At 32.1% G+C, this 16,885-nt stretch overlaps 3 protein-coding genes across 4 annotated transcripts; 1 reads left to right on the top strand and 2 right to left on the bottom strand.

Annotated features, from left to right (window-relative positions):
• The first annotated feature begins 1,758 nt into the window (after positions 1-1,758).
• Positions 1,759-3,195, top strand: LOC106109284 (phosphatidylinositol N-acetylglucosaminyltransferase subunit P). 2 transcript variants are annotated; one of them, XM_013290723.1, is made up of 3 exons: positions 1,759-1,925; positions 2,233-2,361; positions 2,430-3,195. In XM_013290723.1, exon 3 carries the CDS (start codon positions 2,549-2,551, stop codon positions 3,026-3,028), a length of 480 nt encoding a protein of 159 aa, XP_013146177.1. In that variant the 5' UTR covers positions 1,759-1,925; positions 2,233-2,361; positions 2,430-2,548; the 3' UTR covers positions 3,029-3,195. The 2 variants fall into 2 exon arrangements, with proteins under 2 accessions (XP_013146177.1, XP_013146178.1); XM_013290724.1 differs by having other exon boundaries at positions 2,173-2,361.
• Positions 3,196-9,420: 6,225 nt separating this feature from the next.
• On the bottom strand, positions 9,421-12,912 carry LOC106109282 (serine/threonine-protein phosphatase 2B catalytic subunit beta isoform-like). The gene has a single exon (XM_013290720.1). It carries the CDS (start codon positions 12,687-12,689, stop codon positions 11,202-11,204), a length of 1,488 nt encoding a protein of 495 aa, XP_013146174.1. The 5' UTR covers positions 12,690-12,912; the 3' UTR covers positions 9,421-11,201.
• A 1,335-nt stretch (positions 12,913-14,247) lies between these two features.
• On the bottom strand, positions 14,248-16,879 carry LOC106109283 (protein RER1). Its single transcript, XM_013290722.1, has 5 exons — positions 16,620-16,879; positions 16,057-16,161; positions 15,731-15,827; positions 15,218-15,441; positions 14,248-14,439 (listed from the first exon to the last, which is right to left on the bottom strand). Exons 1-5 carry the CDS (start codon positions 16,695-16,697, stop codon positions 14,356-14,358), a joined length of 588 nt encoding a protein of 195 aa, XP_013146176.1. The 5' UTR covers positions 16,698-16,879; the 3' UTR covers positions 14,248-14,355.
• Between the last annotated feature and the right edge of the window lie 6 nt (positions 16,880-16,885).

Raw genomic sequence — 16,885 nt, 5'->3', positions numbered from 1 at the left:
AATTACTAATTTACCAATAGGTGTTTAACATACAGGGTTATTGGTAATTAGACGTATCATTTGTAATAATTTTGACCCCTATATGCAATATCCAAAAGTTAACCGTTTTCGAGTAATCTAGATCTTTCGATTTTTTCAAAATAAGTCGAAATTGCAACTTCAAATATTTATTTAAAAATAAACTATCCATGAAAACTTAATTTTTTCTTAGTCTTAGTCTTAGGAACTTAGTCTGCAGATTTTTTTTAAAACATACCCGTTTCCTCCTCACTGTAATAAACACATGATTTCAAAGGAATCGGGCGGTATTCGTACTCGAACTAATGTTGGTTTTGAAAACTCCCATAAAAGTATTTAACCATAACAAACGTAAAATAAACCAAAAATACAAGTTTAAATAAATTGAATTAATGAAATTAACAATTAAGATATTTTGAAGTTTCCCCTCGGCCATCCAATAATAAGGAAAATCGCAGCTATCACCTATTCTATTCTATTTTCTCTTTATGGCTTTCCCTCAGCGGCTTTGGATGTGAAGGTCATCCGTCCTTCTTGTATGTCATGCTTTGTCCTGTTACCAAAGGTGGGTTTTCGAAGAGATTGTTTTAATAACAGTTATTTCTTAAACTTACTGGTTCTAAATTTTATTATGAATTTGTGTTTTTAGTTTATTTGTCGTTTGGCATTGCTTTTAATTACTTTTATGTGAGTTTTCAAAATCTACCGTAACTTTAGTTCGAGTACGAATACCACCCGATTCCTTTGAAATCATGTGTTTATTTCAGTGACCTGGGGACATGTTCCTGGTTATTATGCATTTTTGGAGAGCTTAGGAAACGGGCATGTTTTTAAAAAAAACCTGCAGACTAAGTTCCATGATGATTTTTTTTGTTTTTAAGGCATTTCAATGGATGAGAATCTCGAAAAATATTGAATAATTAATTACTATGTTATATAATTACTCGAAAACGGTTAACTTTTCGATAATGCATATAGGGGTCAAAATTATCACAAATGATCCCCTCTATTACCTCCTAACGGGAATACGTCTAATTACCAATAACCCTGTATATTAATGTTTGACTAATTACAATAAAAATAAAAATATTAATAATTAAGTTAATATTACAATAAAAATATAAATATTAATAGTAAAGGCTGAAATGATGATGATGATGATGACGGTTTACATATTATCTTAACATCCGCATCCGCATCCGCATCCGCGGATGTGAGCCCTCAAAACTCCGCATCCGCATTCGCATCCGCGGATGTGAAAAAATCAACATCCGCAACATCCCTGGTTTATACCGAGGAGAGTAAGAATTTCTTACAGCAATTTCAGTTAAATTTGTTCTCTTCTTTTGTTGAGTTTATTTAAGCCTCATTTAAGTTAATTTAAAGCCTGTTTATTATAATCTAAATTGTGTAAGAACATAATAAAACTGTTAATATTTGGATCTAATAAAAATTCCTTGTTAGAATAAATTAAATTGGATTACAACTTATTAGTGGTACATTATAATTCTTCAATTCAACTAATAGTTGACATAAGACTTTTCTTGATTATGTAGACAAGTTTAGGACTCGAGTCAATAAACATCACTCAAGTGGCAATTCGAGTGATAAAGTTACGAGTACCGAGGGACTCGAGTGAAAAAATATCACTGGAGTCCCATCACTACTAGCGATAGTAAAACAGAGTATGAAAAAATATTTTACTGGCAACACTAAAAGACAAATATAGTCTGACAGTTGACACATAAAGTGCTCAATCGATTATTTAAATTGGTCTTCTCTTGCCTGTTTTGTCTTTAGTTTGGTCATAAAGGAGTAATTACGTGTGTTAAAATCAAATTAGTTTGTGCAGTGCTAACATTTAAAGCGCCAAATACAATTATGGCTCAAGAGACTGTGAAAAATATGTAGGAATTGTTCTTTTTACAACAGAATATCTTGTTCTAGAAAATCTCATACATCAAGTATTGATTTTTAAATGGCGCATGTATTCTGAAACGTTTGCACATTTACTTTACATCTATTTTGTTCTTTTACATTACTGTATATCTTATTCCTCAATACCTCCTTCATCCTAATAGATTTTTATTCTTGGTTTTCGGTATATTATTTTTCTGTCAGTTGTGATTTGTATTACCAATTGATTTATTGTAGATGCTGCGCAATTAAATTAATGTAAATATTATTCGCAATATGCTTTGATGTATGTTGCAGAAGCCTGACAATTCCGTTTAGGACACCAAATGAAGCAATAATTGCTTATGAGATTATAAAGGTTGATAAGGATCTGAAGGGGAATAAAGTTAAGAGATATGTGACGTTAAACAATACGGAGCTCGCAATGTTCGTACTTTTCTATCTTTTATTTTTTTTTCTTTCCAACATTTTGTAAAAATATATTATTTTTCCAGAAACTTTGAGGGAACCGATACAAAGAAGTTACGTGTTGCTGTCAATTCTACGTTTAAAAACTTTTTACTGATCATCAAGACTTTGAGCGAATTTGGATTCGGTTAAAATCTGCACAGCAATGGCAGAACACACACCAGCACCGACCCCCGCAAGATCTTTGTATGGCTTCTTTTTATATTTATTTAGTAAGACTGCTTTGACTATTTACTGTATTTGGGCTTTTGTACCGGACTATTATTTACACTATTTCAACATCTATTATTACCCAGACAAATACTGGTCTACCGCCATACCTATACAGTGTTTGGTTGCTTTGACATTGTTTGCATTTTTAATATATCCAAGTTCTAATTTCATGCTCACTCATAACATAGACAGTTATAATACAATCGCTGATCCAGTAAAGCCTGACAGCAGAAAAAGTTGCAAAGAACAAACTAAACAACCGCAGTCTACAAATGATCAATGTATTTGTGCTGACCAACATAATTGTGTAAAGCTAAGCTTCTCAAATGTGAAAGAGAGTACTGTACCACCATTACAAGATTTAGATTTTCGCTTTGTGTGTAAAAAGTTGTACTTGAATAACCATACATAATCTATTAAATTGGATTTAACCAAAGCAAAAAGTCTAACTTCCATGCTTATGATTAGTAGTAAGTAGAATTTAGTAGAGTAGGACAAAACATATTGATAATTATTAACATGCTAGCTTGTAGGAAGCCAAAGAATTGTAGTGTATTCCAAATTTAGCATTTATTAGTTTAAAATAATGCTTAACCATTGCTATTGAATTATAATATTGTGCAATTGTTATTGCCATTAGTATCTGAAGTGATAAAATCATGTTTTATTCTATTTTATTATTCAACATATAACTGTAGTGAATAATCCATTGTAGAGATCTCTGAAATCTTCAAATAAATGTTGTCTTCAAATTTGTCTTTTATTTTACCCTTACCTTTATATTTTAATTATAATAGTTTTAAGTGATAAGTTAACACATTCTGAGCTACTACAGCCTACAATATTGCCAGGCAAGCAAGTGGCACTGAATATTAACATTACATTCAAAAAGTATATTAAACAATCGTAAAATGAAAAAAGGGAAAACTACATTAGCTTACAATCTTATGGTAGCTTTTTTTAATGTTCCAAATTAACTATAAACTTGTCTAAAATAACGTTAAATATTAAAACACCTATTTCTCAATTTTTTTAAATTACATGATACATTATTTAAGCTGAATATTGTTTTAAAATCTTTACTGCAATTAGATGCTTACAAGAAATATGTCTAAACATGTCAATCATAACAATCTCAATTATTACTAAATGATGATCGTGTATTTTCACAAGGTCTCATGAAAACTGAATAGAGGTACAATAAACTTTTGTGTAGGAACCAGTTATTTAGCATTTCCACAAAGAACACAATAAACAACAGAGGTACAGAACAAATAAATGTATTAGTTGTAAATTACAACATAATAGCTCTTAAGTGTGTAATGTCAGCATAAAGATGTGTTCTAATTACCATAAACCCAATAACATGTGCTAAATTGAACTTTATGATATTTGAGAGAGAGTTGAATCAATACTAAAATTGAGAATTACTTTTTTTCGTTTTTTCTTAGGAGTTCAATGCAGCAATTAAAATTTTGAAAAGCCTCAAAAGTTTGATGTGGATAGACATTTTATGCAAAACAGAGATACTAGTATTTTAATAGTTCTGAGAGAGTTGGCCGAATATAGATTTTTTTGCTACATGCCCAGTTATAACATATTTATACAGTGTTTCGTGCTACGTGTTTGCAGTTGACATGCGCGAACGTTCGAAGAATTCCGGGGTGGAGTCCGGTCAATTCAGATTGTAGTTACGATTTTTATTATAAAAGAAAACTAAGAGAAGAATATCAATAATATACCTGCCTAAACGCACTTAATAAGAAATAAATCAGTAAATGTTGTAGTATCAGTGAGTTTTAATACATTAATGATAAACATAAAAAAATAAGAGCCCCTTAAAATTATAGTATTTGGGTCAGTAAAAATTAAAACCAAGCTATTTATAAAGATGCATTTTTTCAGTTCGAATTTAGTATGCATAAGGATATGAAAAAAATATTCTGCGACTTTCGATTTGCAACCCTTATTATAAACAATTAACTGGTATTTAGGTCAATTATGGTTGGATGTTGTTAACCCATTACTTGTTAAATATTCATGTGTTTTATTTTACTACTAGTAGGTAAATGTTCCATTACTTCATTATCGAATATAAACTAGAAAAGTGTTATGAATAAAAATATACATTTGCATATACGTGTATGTTATAATCAATAGCTTGCTAATAACGAATACCGCTTCAATAAATAAGTTGATTACAACATTAATTAACATTAGTACTATACAAAATACTTAGCTTGTAATAACGATAAATTAAGCGACTCTGTGTGCCAATCTCAAAAATTATCCTAACGGTTCCTCATAGTACATATAACATACCTTTTGACGACGAAATTCTACTTATACATTTATAATATCTTATGTAGACTTCCTCATTTTTATACAGATCGCGTCTGAAACGCAGTTATGTTGACATCACCAATAACAATAGCCCCTAGCCACTACTTTAAAAACTCGTTGACCGTTGAGTCTACACTTTTTTGTGCATTTTTCTTTAAGTTTCAAAGTCTAAATTCAAATATTAATTTTAGATAGTAAGACTTTTAAGGTAGTTAATATGAAACATGTATTAAATTCTTATAAATCACAAAACATACACGTGAAATTATGTAGCTACTTATGAAGCTGAAGGAGTTGGAATTACGTGACGGAAATACAAGAATAGCTTTTGAATAAAATGTACAAACATCTGGTAGTCTCTAGTGAACGTACCATTTTTGTGACGGCAAAAAAGTAACACTTATATGGTCATTTTGATTGAAGTTGATTGCAATGAAGATTTTAGTAGAAAGTAATTTTACAGCATCTTAAAATATTTTTTAATTGAGCTTCGGTGGATGGTTAAATTACAATACACTCGAAGAAGGTGAAATTAAAGAAATATTATATATCTATAACGAATGATTGACTTCAATTTAATCTTCAAGAAATGCTGCTTAAAAATCTAAAACAGCTTTGAAAGGATATTTATAGATTTGCTTAAGTAAAGCTATAGGTATAAAATAATAAACTGTAAAACAAAGGAACATGATGTCATCACTAATTCACTATTTTAATTGTCTACCGAGCCGTTTAGCGGAGCTGCATCTCGTGTACACTGAACACCGAAGATGACCGTATAAATATTTGAATGTTCGTTATCGCTATACTATTAAGATTATCTCACTGCTACTTTGCGAAGCTATACGAGATAATAAAAAGATAAATTGTTTCGACTGAAAAACATAGGACTTTTCTGTTAAATTATCCGAGTCTCTTGATCCCAATTTATGTCTTATTGCACATCTCCTAATCTCCATTTTTGTCTTGCAACGTACATATCTGCACCCAATTTGTTGGTTGCAGATAGATCTACGGGGAGTGGGCTCATAACATCTCGCGAACCTCTTGACGATTTATATCCTTCTATAAAAAGACTATACAAAGGTACCAATTAATTCACTTAATATTGATCCGTACCTACATATTAGCGTTACAACTAACTGGTTCGTTTTAGTGCGTGAACGCTACAAATCAAACTATTTTACAACTTTCAAAATTTGTTGGACTCTCCTTCCTATCTTTCTAAACGGTTAAAGACACATGCGTTACTTCTATCAGTTTAACGGATGTTGATGCTATGCTACCTTCTATCACAAAGCAACAGATGATAAGAGATGACAATAATGTAGACTCGCTTTGCAGAGTCCTTGACCGAGATTCAGATATCGTAAAATTGTTGCAAAGATATAAAAGTCTTAGTAGTGTCAGTGACACAGGATAATTACGAAGTATAAAGTCGTGCCAATACCGATGAAGAACTCGCTTTGACATGATTTATGCTACTCAAAAATTAGTATGAAATGTGGGACATCGTCATCGTAGTCCCTTTGTCTGAATCTGAATATTGCTAGGTGTATTTGAATTCTCTTCATATTTTAGAGCGTTTACGTTACTTTAATTATTTAATGTAGTTATAGAAGTTAGTAAAGTTGACTGAAAATCCCTTCTACAGTTAATTGAGCTTGTAGCTCAGTTATCAGAAAGCTAGTTAAGTATGGAGTGCATGTTTTTATAATTTGATTTGATTTAGTATTTCACCAATTAACAACAATTAAATTAATTGGAATTTAAAGCAATTGATGATCGTCACACAAACAAGGGCGTCAAGACGCATATTTTATAAACGCGTCGCACAAACTAACAACGTGGAGAAACGCGACAAGCGCACGCAGTGAAGGTCGGTCCATCAGTAACAGCCATAATTAAAATGGAGGTAAAAATTGTGATAAACCTACGAGGCGTGCTATAATAAAATAATTAATGATGTAATAAAATTGGTTATAAAATTATTCATGGGAATAAATACTTGTGCGTAAAAATATCAGAGAATTTGTATAAAGTTAATGTAAATACCTACATATTTAGGTATGTTTTCCGGGTACATATATGTACGAGCAATAAACAATACATTTTAAAATTTTTGGGAGTAATCGATACTGTCAAATATCTAGATTTAAATTGAACACATACAAATTCCATGCTCTGCGATACACAAACGTTTTTCATTTTGATCCAATTGTAAAATTCTACATTTTTTTTATTTAGTGATAGGATTTTTTCAACTGTTTTAGATGCTTTGTTGAAAATTAATTGTAAGGTATTTAAAACACCTGTTCAAACGTATTGCGAGACCTATGTAACACTTGTTGGTTTGCGGTTTCAAACTTTGTATCCATCTGGGAATGTCATGTTTTTTAATTCATTATTCTAAAGTAAATGTTTTACTAAAAACATAGTCAAATAGGTGGGTATAATAATTTTGAGTTATCATTTCTAGCTATTTAGTCCTTATACCTATTATAAACATGTTATCTTACAAATGTAATTCAGTTTTAAGAGCGATTTTAAGTATGATTTTATAGATAAAATTGCTGCTGTCGTCTCAGTTGATAGCCTTAATTCTGTTTAATTTTCACGGAGTTCTGCTGCCCCCAAGCCTCGAGCCTTCGTAGCGTTATGACCTACTTTGAGAAAGGTCTGCGGAAAAATGTTATTCAAAATATTTTTTTAAACAGGAGAAAATCATTTTACTGCACTAAAGTACTACTCAACTACTACTATACAACTACTATTCAACGTTCATTGGTTTGTAATTCGTGTACCTGTAAGAACAAAAAAAATTCAAATTAAGTAAGATTACTTGAAAATAATATAGATTAATATCATCTAAATTAAAATATCGAATAAATTATCTCTTTGATACTGAAATAGGTTTGAAGTATACTATTCACATTTACACTTATATTCAAAACAGATATAATTTATTTTGAATGTAAGCTGTAAGTACTTATTTTTCTTACTTCTTTCTGATGCATGCGGTGCAGAGGTCATCATATCTTTCTGATAAGTGCTCGCTTGTTATTTAAAGAAATTGACAACAAATGTTATGCGAGAAGATACCGCACAGTTTCCTATGATATTTATTGTAGATACTCATCATCATACGAAGTAAAACTAAGAAAAAATGCAAACCTAAGTTAGTGTTGATTGCCTTGAAACGACTAGTACTTTAATATGGCTTGTTGGCCAATGCTCTTAGATAAATCGAAACTATATATATTACCCTCATGTTCCTTACATTATACATTGGCCAAAGTAAGAATTTCACGAGGTTTCAATAGGAATATTAACCTATTTTTTCAGTAATGGGTGTTATTAATTTCAGGTTTGGTTTAATTGTAGTAATACAATGAAACGTAAAATTTGAACGCGCTAGTCTCACGATTTACTAATCGGATTTAAATTAATCTTTTTGTATTCGACGGCTCAATACTAAAGGTTGCGAGCTATTTAACGTCACGCCATGACCCCTAGAAGTCGACAACGAATGGCACGTCTGGTGAAATAGAAGCAAGTTAAATATAACATGTAAAACAGCAACATATCAAATTACCACTTTTTTAGTAATTATACAATGATTATTAGCAATATTAATGAACAAAATGCTATCGTTAAATGTATTCGATAGTAAAGAGTGTGTTGACGGGTGGGCCAATTATTTACAGCGATTGTCGGGTTTAAACGCGGCGGCGCGCCGAGCAAACACATTATTACTTCGCTCCCTGGCACCTACAAGTATATTCATTGTACAGAAATAATCGTGCTTTGTCTTTCATACGCGAAGGATGCAGACCTAGCGGCTAGCGCTAATTACACCGACCGACTAATATTAAACACGTTTCCTCGTACTGAGATGAGATTTAATTGTCTTATCTTTTATGACTTTGTAATTCACTGCGAATGTACTTTTAACATATATACTGTTTAATTCATAATTGTAATAAATAATAAGTCACGCAAAGCTTAGTAATTGAATAAGAGACGAAAGAGTTAATGAGTTAATTCGATACGGGATCCCCGCGACACGACCGCGACCCACGAATTTGTGTAATGCTTGTCGCGGTTGGCTGTCGCCGAATTGTGGCTGCGCTAAAAATAAATATTTAAACTGACTATCGCAACGAAACCGAAATTGTTTTGTTCTCCGCTAGACTCGTTTATTTTCTTGAACGCATGCTTTTAATGGAGTATATTTCATCGGCTACGTAAATATGCGTGCGGATTTATTTGTGAAAACACGGCAACAACATAAAAAACATGAGCGCAAACAGCTGTTATTTTTAAGTTTATAGTTCTGTCCAATTGCCATATTTGTTTTAATCATAATTTATTATTTCTGAATCGTTTTTGTATCCACATTTTATGTAGTTTGTAGGAAAAATGTAATCAAATGATGTAGGACTTGCAAAGATAAAAAGATTTTTTTTAAATTAAAGAATATGAATATTTATTAAGAAACAAATTAAGTAATAAGAAGATAAAAGTCTATAACGTTTTCAAGATAATAATTCTAATTTTTGACTAGTAGGTCGTAAGTAAATGTACATAATTTTTTTGCTAGTAAGAGATTAGGTTAGGGCGGGGACGAGAGCCGAGAGCAGAGAGAGCGACAGTCGCCGCCGCCGTGGCGACGCCGCGCCATCATATGCAAGCAAATCGCATATTAATTCCGAATTGCTGGCTCAAACAAAAAATTTCACTGTAATAATCATACATATTTTTTGGAATAATATTTCTGTATAACAAATCATAAAATGTTGACTAGTATTAGGCTATATTTTAAAACAATTCATTATATTGATATATTGGTAATTTTAGTCAAAAAGTATGCTAATTTCTTTACTTTTTGCTTAGCTCCAAACAAGAACTAATCACATAGCAATAGCTAGGATGAGGTCTTATTAAAACTATAATATATGGAGCTCAATGTTAATATATTTTATAAGGATAAACACCACTTCCCTTGATTAGTACAAAATGAAATTAAATGTATGGTTAGTTTTTACATAGATAAAATTTATTTTAAAAGTAGAGAACATATGAAGGAGTACACACTGAATTGAGATAAAATATTTAGTACTGACTTTAAAAACTTTGTAAGCCACTTTTAGTATCCACAATACAAACATATTGCATTGATTAATAACATATTTATTTGGCAGACCAAAAGAGATTTTCCAACAGTGCATAGGTCATTAAACCTTATTATAATTATATAAGTGAATTTGGAATAAAGCTGTAAGAAAATCTGCAATTAGACTAGCCGCTACACCTTATATACGGAAACATTAGGACTAAATGATTTATATGTGATGTTCCGGCATACAAGTTGAGCCTCCCAGCCGCCCCGAGCCAGACACCCAAATATAAATTAACTTTAAGTATAGTAATAGTTCATAGGTAATAATTTTAATATATTTTGTACAATAAAATACAATTAAGTACAACTTGTAGCAAAGATATTAAAGAGAGTAATATTTATGTGGAGTGTTAAAGCTGCAATAACGTGTGTGTACGCACAAGGCATATTTACACAGCACACACGCATGGCAACCACACACCGTGTGCCGCACACTATAGTACAGAATTAACTTTACTTAATAGAATATAAAGACACGCCCAAGCTGACAACACCACCGCCCCTTTACATATTTCAATGCATGATTAGCCAATGAACACGCCGCACCACCTGCAGACTGCTATTTATTACACATTGATCATCGCTTAATATCACAGCTAATTATGCTTTGAAAATTAAAGACATGTCTAATTTTCACTAATGTAGATAACAATGTAGAGTATAAGTAGATAATCTGAATAAATTTACATTACAATATCATGTCTTTTCATATGAAAACTTTAAAATTACATCACCAAAATGAAAGAGTGCAGCGCATTATAAATAAATGTGCATATCTTATTATTTAATTGACTAAAAAAATTTGTTGCCTGCAGATCTGACATAATTTAAATATCGAGAGGTAATATCTTAAGAGAAATTTTAATTTCAACTATTGAAAAAAAGTTAAATCCAAATTTTTTAAATATTTAGTATCTATTATGACAATTCCCTTCAAACCCACCTAGAAATTTATGTGAAATATATTTATCCAAAAGCTGAGTCAACTTCACACATATTTCACCATCACTAGAATAGTGGATCAAAAAGTAAGGATTGAAGAGAAAGTGGAGCTAGCACTTCACGAATGTGCATTGCTGTTCACATGCGGCTTCTTGTCCTGCGTGTCGGGGGTACGCTGGCCGTCGCGCCGTGGCGGCATGCGCTCGTTGATGGCGTCCAGCCCCTTAGCTTCAGCAAATGAGGTTATCTTGTGGTTAGGAGAGAAGCCCTGCAGGGCGTTTTTAAGAGATGTTTTACCACCAGACAAAGCACCCAATGGCAGGGCACCAGTTGGAGTCAAACCCTTGAGCTGAAGAACAGATTCACTTTCCTCACGGAGAACAGAGAACACATGAGCCATTTTTCCTATAGCACGGATCTTGTTGCGTATAACTTCTTTTCTGAGATTAGCTTCCTCCAATGCATCATCACCTTCAGACATTAGTTCATCATCAGAACAGATATTTAGTACATTGACCAGCATTTCTGTCACCTTCTCACCCACAAATGGAAGAGACCAAGTGAACACATCCATGAAGTTGGGAAGCCAATAAGGGTGAGGTGAGCAATTGAACTGTCTGATGTTCATCACATTGTCCTCATACTTCAACACAGCCGCTTTATTGTTGTAAACATCCAAATAGTTAGGAGCGGAGAATATGGTAATCAGACTTGGGAAGCCAGTGGTTTGGCTCTTACGGTACATCCTATAGCCTGCATCTTGTGCTTCATGAGCCCGTATGATGGACAGTAAATTGTTTCTTTGTAGAAAGTCACAACAGGCTGCATAACTGTAGAAATAAGAACAACCTCTAACAGAGTTGTGCGAGAAATGCTCAGCATTATTTTCATTTCCAAAGTCCTCAAGGGGATCAGACCAAAGTAGGTCACACATGGCTCCAAATGCAGGAGGTTCTTTGAATCTATCTAGTTTACGAATGTCATCTAAGCTGTTTATCTCAGGAGAGAGACCACCATGTACACATAAGAACTGCTGGTTCATAAGAGCAGCAAGGGGTAAGCAGTCGAATGCTTCCATACAGGCATCATACACTTTCTCAGAATACTTGATCTTGCATTCCTGCTTGAAAGTGAAGTACTCTGTCAAGTGCCGACATTCGTGATTACCGCGTAATAGAAATAACGTCTTCGGGTAACACAACTTCAACGCCCAAAGGTAAAGAACACATTCTATACTAAAATAACCTCGGTCGACATAATCACCTAAGAATAAATACTTGGTGCACGAGGGAGAGCCTCCCACCTCGAACAGTTTCATCAAATCGTAGAACTGGCCATGGACGTCTCCGCACACGGTCACCGGTGAATCGATCTCGATCATAGTTTTTTCTGATCGTAATAAGGTGGCACCATCTTGAATGATGCGTAAAGCTGCATTTTCCTCGATTCTACCCTCTAAGATAAAATGCTGCTTGAGAACATCTGGTAAGGGCTTTCCAGTTTTTTCATCAAATACTTCCGATACAGTGAGCTTGTGACTAGGAGGGAAAGCGACACTTTGGATCATACGCTGCGTAGTCGACGCTTTATCATTGCTCCCGGACATATTTGTCACATAAAAAACACTAGGTCTAATCCATACACGCCACTATTTTCAAAATGGCAGAATAGATATATTACTAAAACAGAATCCCGATTTCACGACAGAGAAACTACTGCGCACTGGAAAACAATGCGCAAACATCTGGCGAGTGGTCAATAAAATAAACAGGGATATCGAGCGCGTTTTATTACTTTTGAACGTTCCATTTAAATAGTAACACTGGCGATATCGTGTATCCTTGCCAGTTTATTTTGAAACTTATTACCAATTCAATAGCTTCTATGATTATTGAAGAGTTATTGATTCACACAGAAGTGTCCATTAAAAGAAAAAGAGGCTTATTAATTTAATTATCGTTTTGTTACAGGTACTTATGTTAAATTTTATTCGGGGGCTTATAGTTTAACACAAGGCTGCACGTACAGCGAATATACGATTAGTGGCTATTTTGCTATAAAATTGAATCCTTTCAAAATTTAGTATAATTTCCCCACAGATAAATCATGTCTATTATTTTATATTTTTTTTCCGTGTTCCTCGTTTCAACCTTTTGGTAATATTGTAGTGTTACCATCTAAGTACTATAAAAATATTTTGCCTAAATGATGCTATAAGTAACTAATTAAGGCTGCCTAGACGTGCAGCTGGATATTAGCACAGTTAGCTTATGACTATAAGTATTTATACTTATAGTGTTTAAGTTTGTTAGCAATTTCTTCATAAAAATTGTAACAGTATTCACAAATTGACATCACAGCTTCCTTTCAACAGCAGCACCGTGTTGCCGCATCTTGCCTGAAGGTGTCATTTAGAATTCCACCCTGACCTTTTTTCTTTTTATCTCAACAGAGGACGTCTCAACAAGCTGTGTGAAAAGAATGAAGAACATAAAAGAAAATACCATCCTCGATATAAAATAAAAAAGATGATCACTTAAGTTCGAATTTCTAACTTGAGTATGGTAATTTTATTTGTAAAAACCTAAAAACTTTAATAGCAAACACTATTAAACGTTAGACAGTTGTCGTGCGTTATCGAAACGATGGATATTTTTATCTCTAGCTACTATTTTTAGCAGTAGGGTAATAATTGCATTGTGCTAGGTATGTTTATAAACGTAAATTTAAACTGTTACTATTCGATTCATATCGTGCGAGTTTACTTTTGTTATCGCACGTTACGATGGTATATTTTTAAAGCCAATGACTGCTGTTTAATTGAAATTAATAGTCACATGCTTCATAAATACATTTCATTGGTCGTAGGTTATTTGTGGGCCGAGCAGTACAGTAATGTGTTTTGCTTCAAATAAAGAAGTAGGTCCATGTAATGGTTAATTTTGTATACATTACATGTGGTGACTAAGGAATAATTTATTTTACTTAAAAATAGATGAGATTTCATAAGGTTAATACATAATCTAATATTAAAGAAAGTTAGAATTGGCATAAAATATTTTTTATTAATTAAAAAAATAACATTCATGAACATCGCACAAATTGTGTTTGTTTAATCTTATGACTATTATATTAATTTAACTAAATTAAAATAAAAAATGATAAACATTACAATAAAAGTGTATTTTCTAGAAACATTTGCATACAACAGTTTTGTTTTAAGTTACTTTGACTCTCGGCGCTGCTTAGAATGATTGAGACGAGTGCAGACGTCAGTTGACGGTCACCGTTGACTCGACAGTTTTGTACTTCGGTTTGCTGTGAGTGAATGGTAGATATCTGTACTTGATCATGTGCTGGAAAATAAAATGTACACATTACTAAAACCTTGTATGTATATGTCACCTGTAAATTGTGTACTCGGCCCGTTTAGTTTATCATGTCAGCAATTTGCAGAGTCTACCCTCGGTATATTTTAATTTATTAAAAGCTTACTTCTTTAGTCAGCATTTGCAATTTTTCATCACTAGTTACCTAAATTATTTATACCAAATATAATATAGCTTTAAGCTTCACTCATTTCCTTTAGTTACAATAAATAGTAGTGTTTATCGCATATTTTATCAGCTTTGGACCAAATGACACGATTTTTTCGTCATGGATAATAAAACTTTTATATTTATGTTGTGTCATTGTGACGGAAACTTCTAATGATAACAATTATTATCTTTGTCTTAGTTATGCTAAACATTATATGTAAAAATAATATTAATTTATTTGTAAATAACTAATTACACTTTTTTGCAATATTTATCACAGAAAATTTATTTAAAATATAATAAATTGTTGTAATATCCAGAACATTACAGAGTAATTATGGAATCATCTAAACTGTCAAGACTACTAACATAGACACTAATCTTTTTTAGGCATACAAAATAGAAAAATGTGTTATTGATGTTCCATTATTAGACACAAGTAAATTTTAAATTGAATTTTATAAAATATAGAACTATTGGTAACAACCACTGACATAATAATAACCAATTAAAAAATAATTAACCACCTAACATACCGATAGAAAGCTGACTAATTTATGTCAAGGTAATTAATATTAATAAGAAATTGGCTTACCTTAATTTGTCTCTTCATAGTAATACAAAATAAGGTTATAAAATACATAACTAGTATAGGCCAGAATACTGGTATATTAAAGGCATCAATGAATGTACAGATGAAGCCAATAATTGTGCTCTTGGTGACAGAAAGCCAAAATTTAAATTCTGGCAGTCTCCGTATGAATGGTCTGAATTCCTCCGTGGCACGTGTCGGGAGGGCAGGGCCATTATCATCATCAGCTGAAAATTATTTAACATACCCTTATTACACATTCTCATAGTAATTCACGATATAATACTTAGATCAACTTGTTGGTGGGTCTAATAGGCAATTCCATATTTTAACATACATATTTCTTAAATACTTTATAACCTTAAACACACACTACACATTACTTGTCAATCACATAGAAAGAAATAGAATAGATAAAAAATAAAGTAGACAAATAAAATTACTCTAGTTGTTTTAAGAGGATTAAATAAGCATTGTTTAATTTTAGTAGTTAGTGTACCATAAAACTGTACTTACCATCAAAATCCATAGCTGGATCTATTTTTGGAGTAAGGAATGCAATAAATAAATTTAAGTGGTAAATTCCTAGGGCATAAGTCACAATGTACCACCCCTGAAAAAAAAAGGAAAATTGTATTTGTATTACTAGTTCAGGAGACAGAGTCACAATAAATTTTGTGAAAATGTTTTATTTTTCTCCAATAAAGAGTTTTTTTTATTATTTCAATTGAAAGTATAAACTTTCACTTTAACTTAAAATTTTTACATATAAAGAGAATTGGAATTGCTGCTTTTGGATAAGTTCTACAATTTGCTTAAAATTAATAATTGCTTGTTCTCACCTGTTTTGTGACTACTCGTATAATAAAGGCAACTAGAAGAAGTATACATCCTATCCATCTTCCTTTGGTGTGAGGTGTCCACTTGTCTAGGGTTCCTTGATAGATCTAAAAACATAAACATATTAACAAATTAGTAAAATACAAAACATTGAAAAACCTTAGCAACATTTACAATATTTTTGCTAGACCATGGATACAATTTAAATCTCCTTGTATTATCAGAAATATATAAACTACAAAACATGTTAGTGTGAAAGTTAAATGAGCAACAACACTAAAAGTTCTACAATACTTGCATAAAATGCCAAGGATTAGGTGTTTACTTCTTATTTTGAATGTGAATTTTGTGAATTTTGTGAAATGCTGATATAAATGTTGACTTATTTGCTCATATTAATTTCAAGGATTTATATATTTACTTTTCTTTTAGCAGATAGTATTAAAACCGCAATAGACAAATTATTCTGATAGCAGTGAAAAGTTTTCGAAACAATAGTAATGTACATATTAGAAATTCGAAAGCAGCCAATGCAGTTAAACATAATCTTGGTAAATTAAATTACCTGAGAAATACGCGTCCATGCTTGAGAAATAATTCCTCTTCTGGTTGTTTCTGAAGCTAAATCATTTCCGTCCATCATTATTGACAATTTTGTGAGGCACCACTTTCTTTTTGGTAAACAGAGCTTCTTCGTTTAACGCATTTATTAAACGTGGGAGAACAACTATCTAATCTATTTACAATACGGTTTGAAATAAAATTTGATTTATCCGATAATTAGCCTTCGACATATTACCATTACGATGACGGCGGCTGTCGCGGTAACCA

The sequence above is a fragment of the Papilio polytes genome, unplaced genomic scaffold, assembly GCF_000836215.1.
Source record: "Papilio polytes unplaced genomic scaffold, Ppol_1.0 DF821289.1, whole genome shotgun sequence".
NCBI lineage: Eukaryota > Metazoa > Arthropoda > Insecta > Lepidoptera > Papilionidae > Papilio > Papilio polytes.
This window is presented reverse-complemented; position numbering and strand designations above follow the sequence as displayed.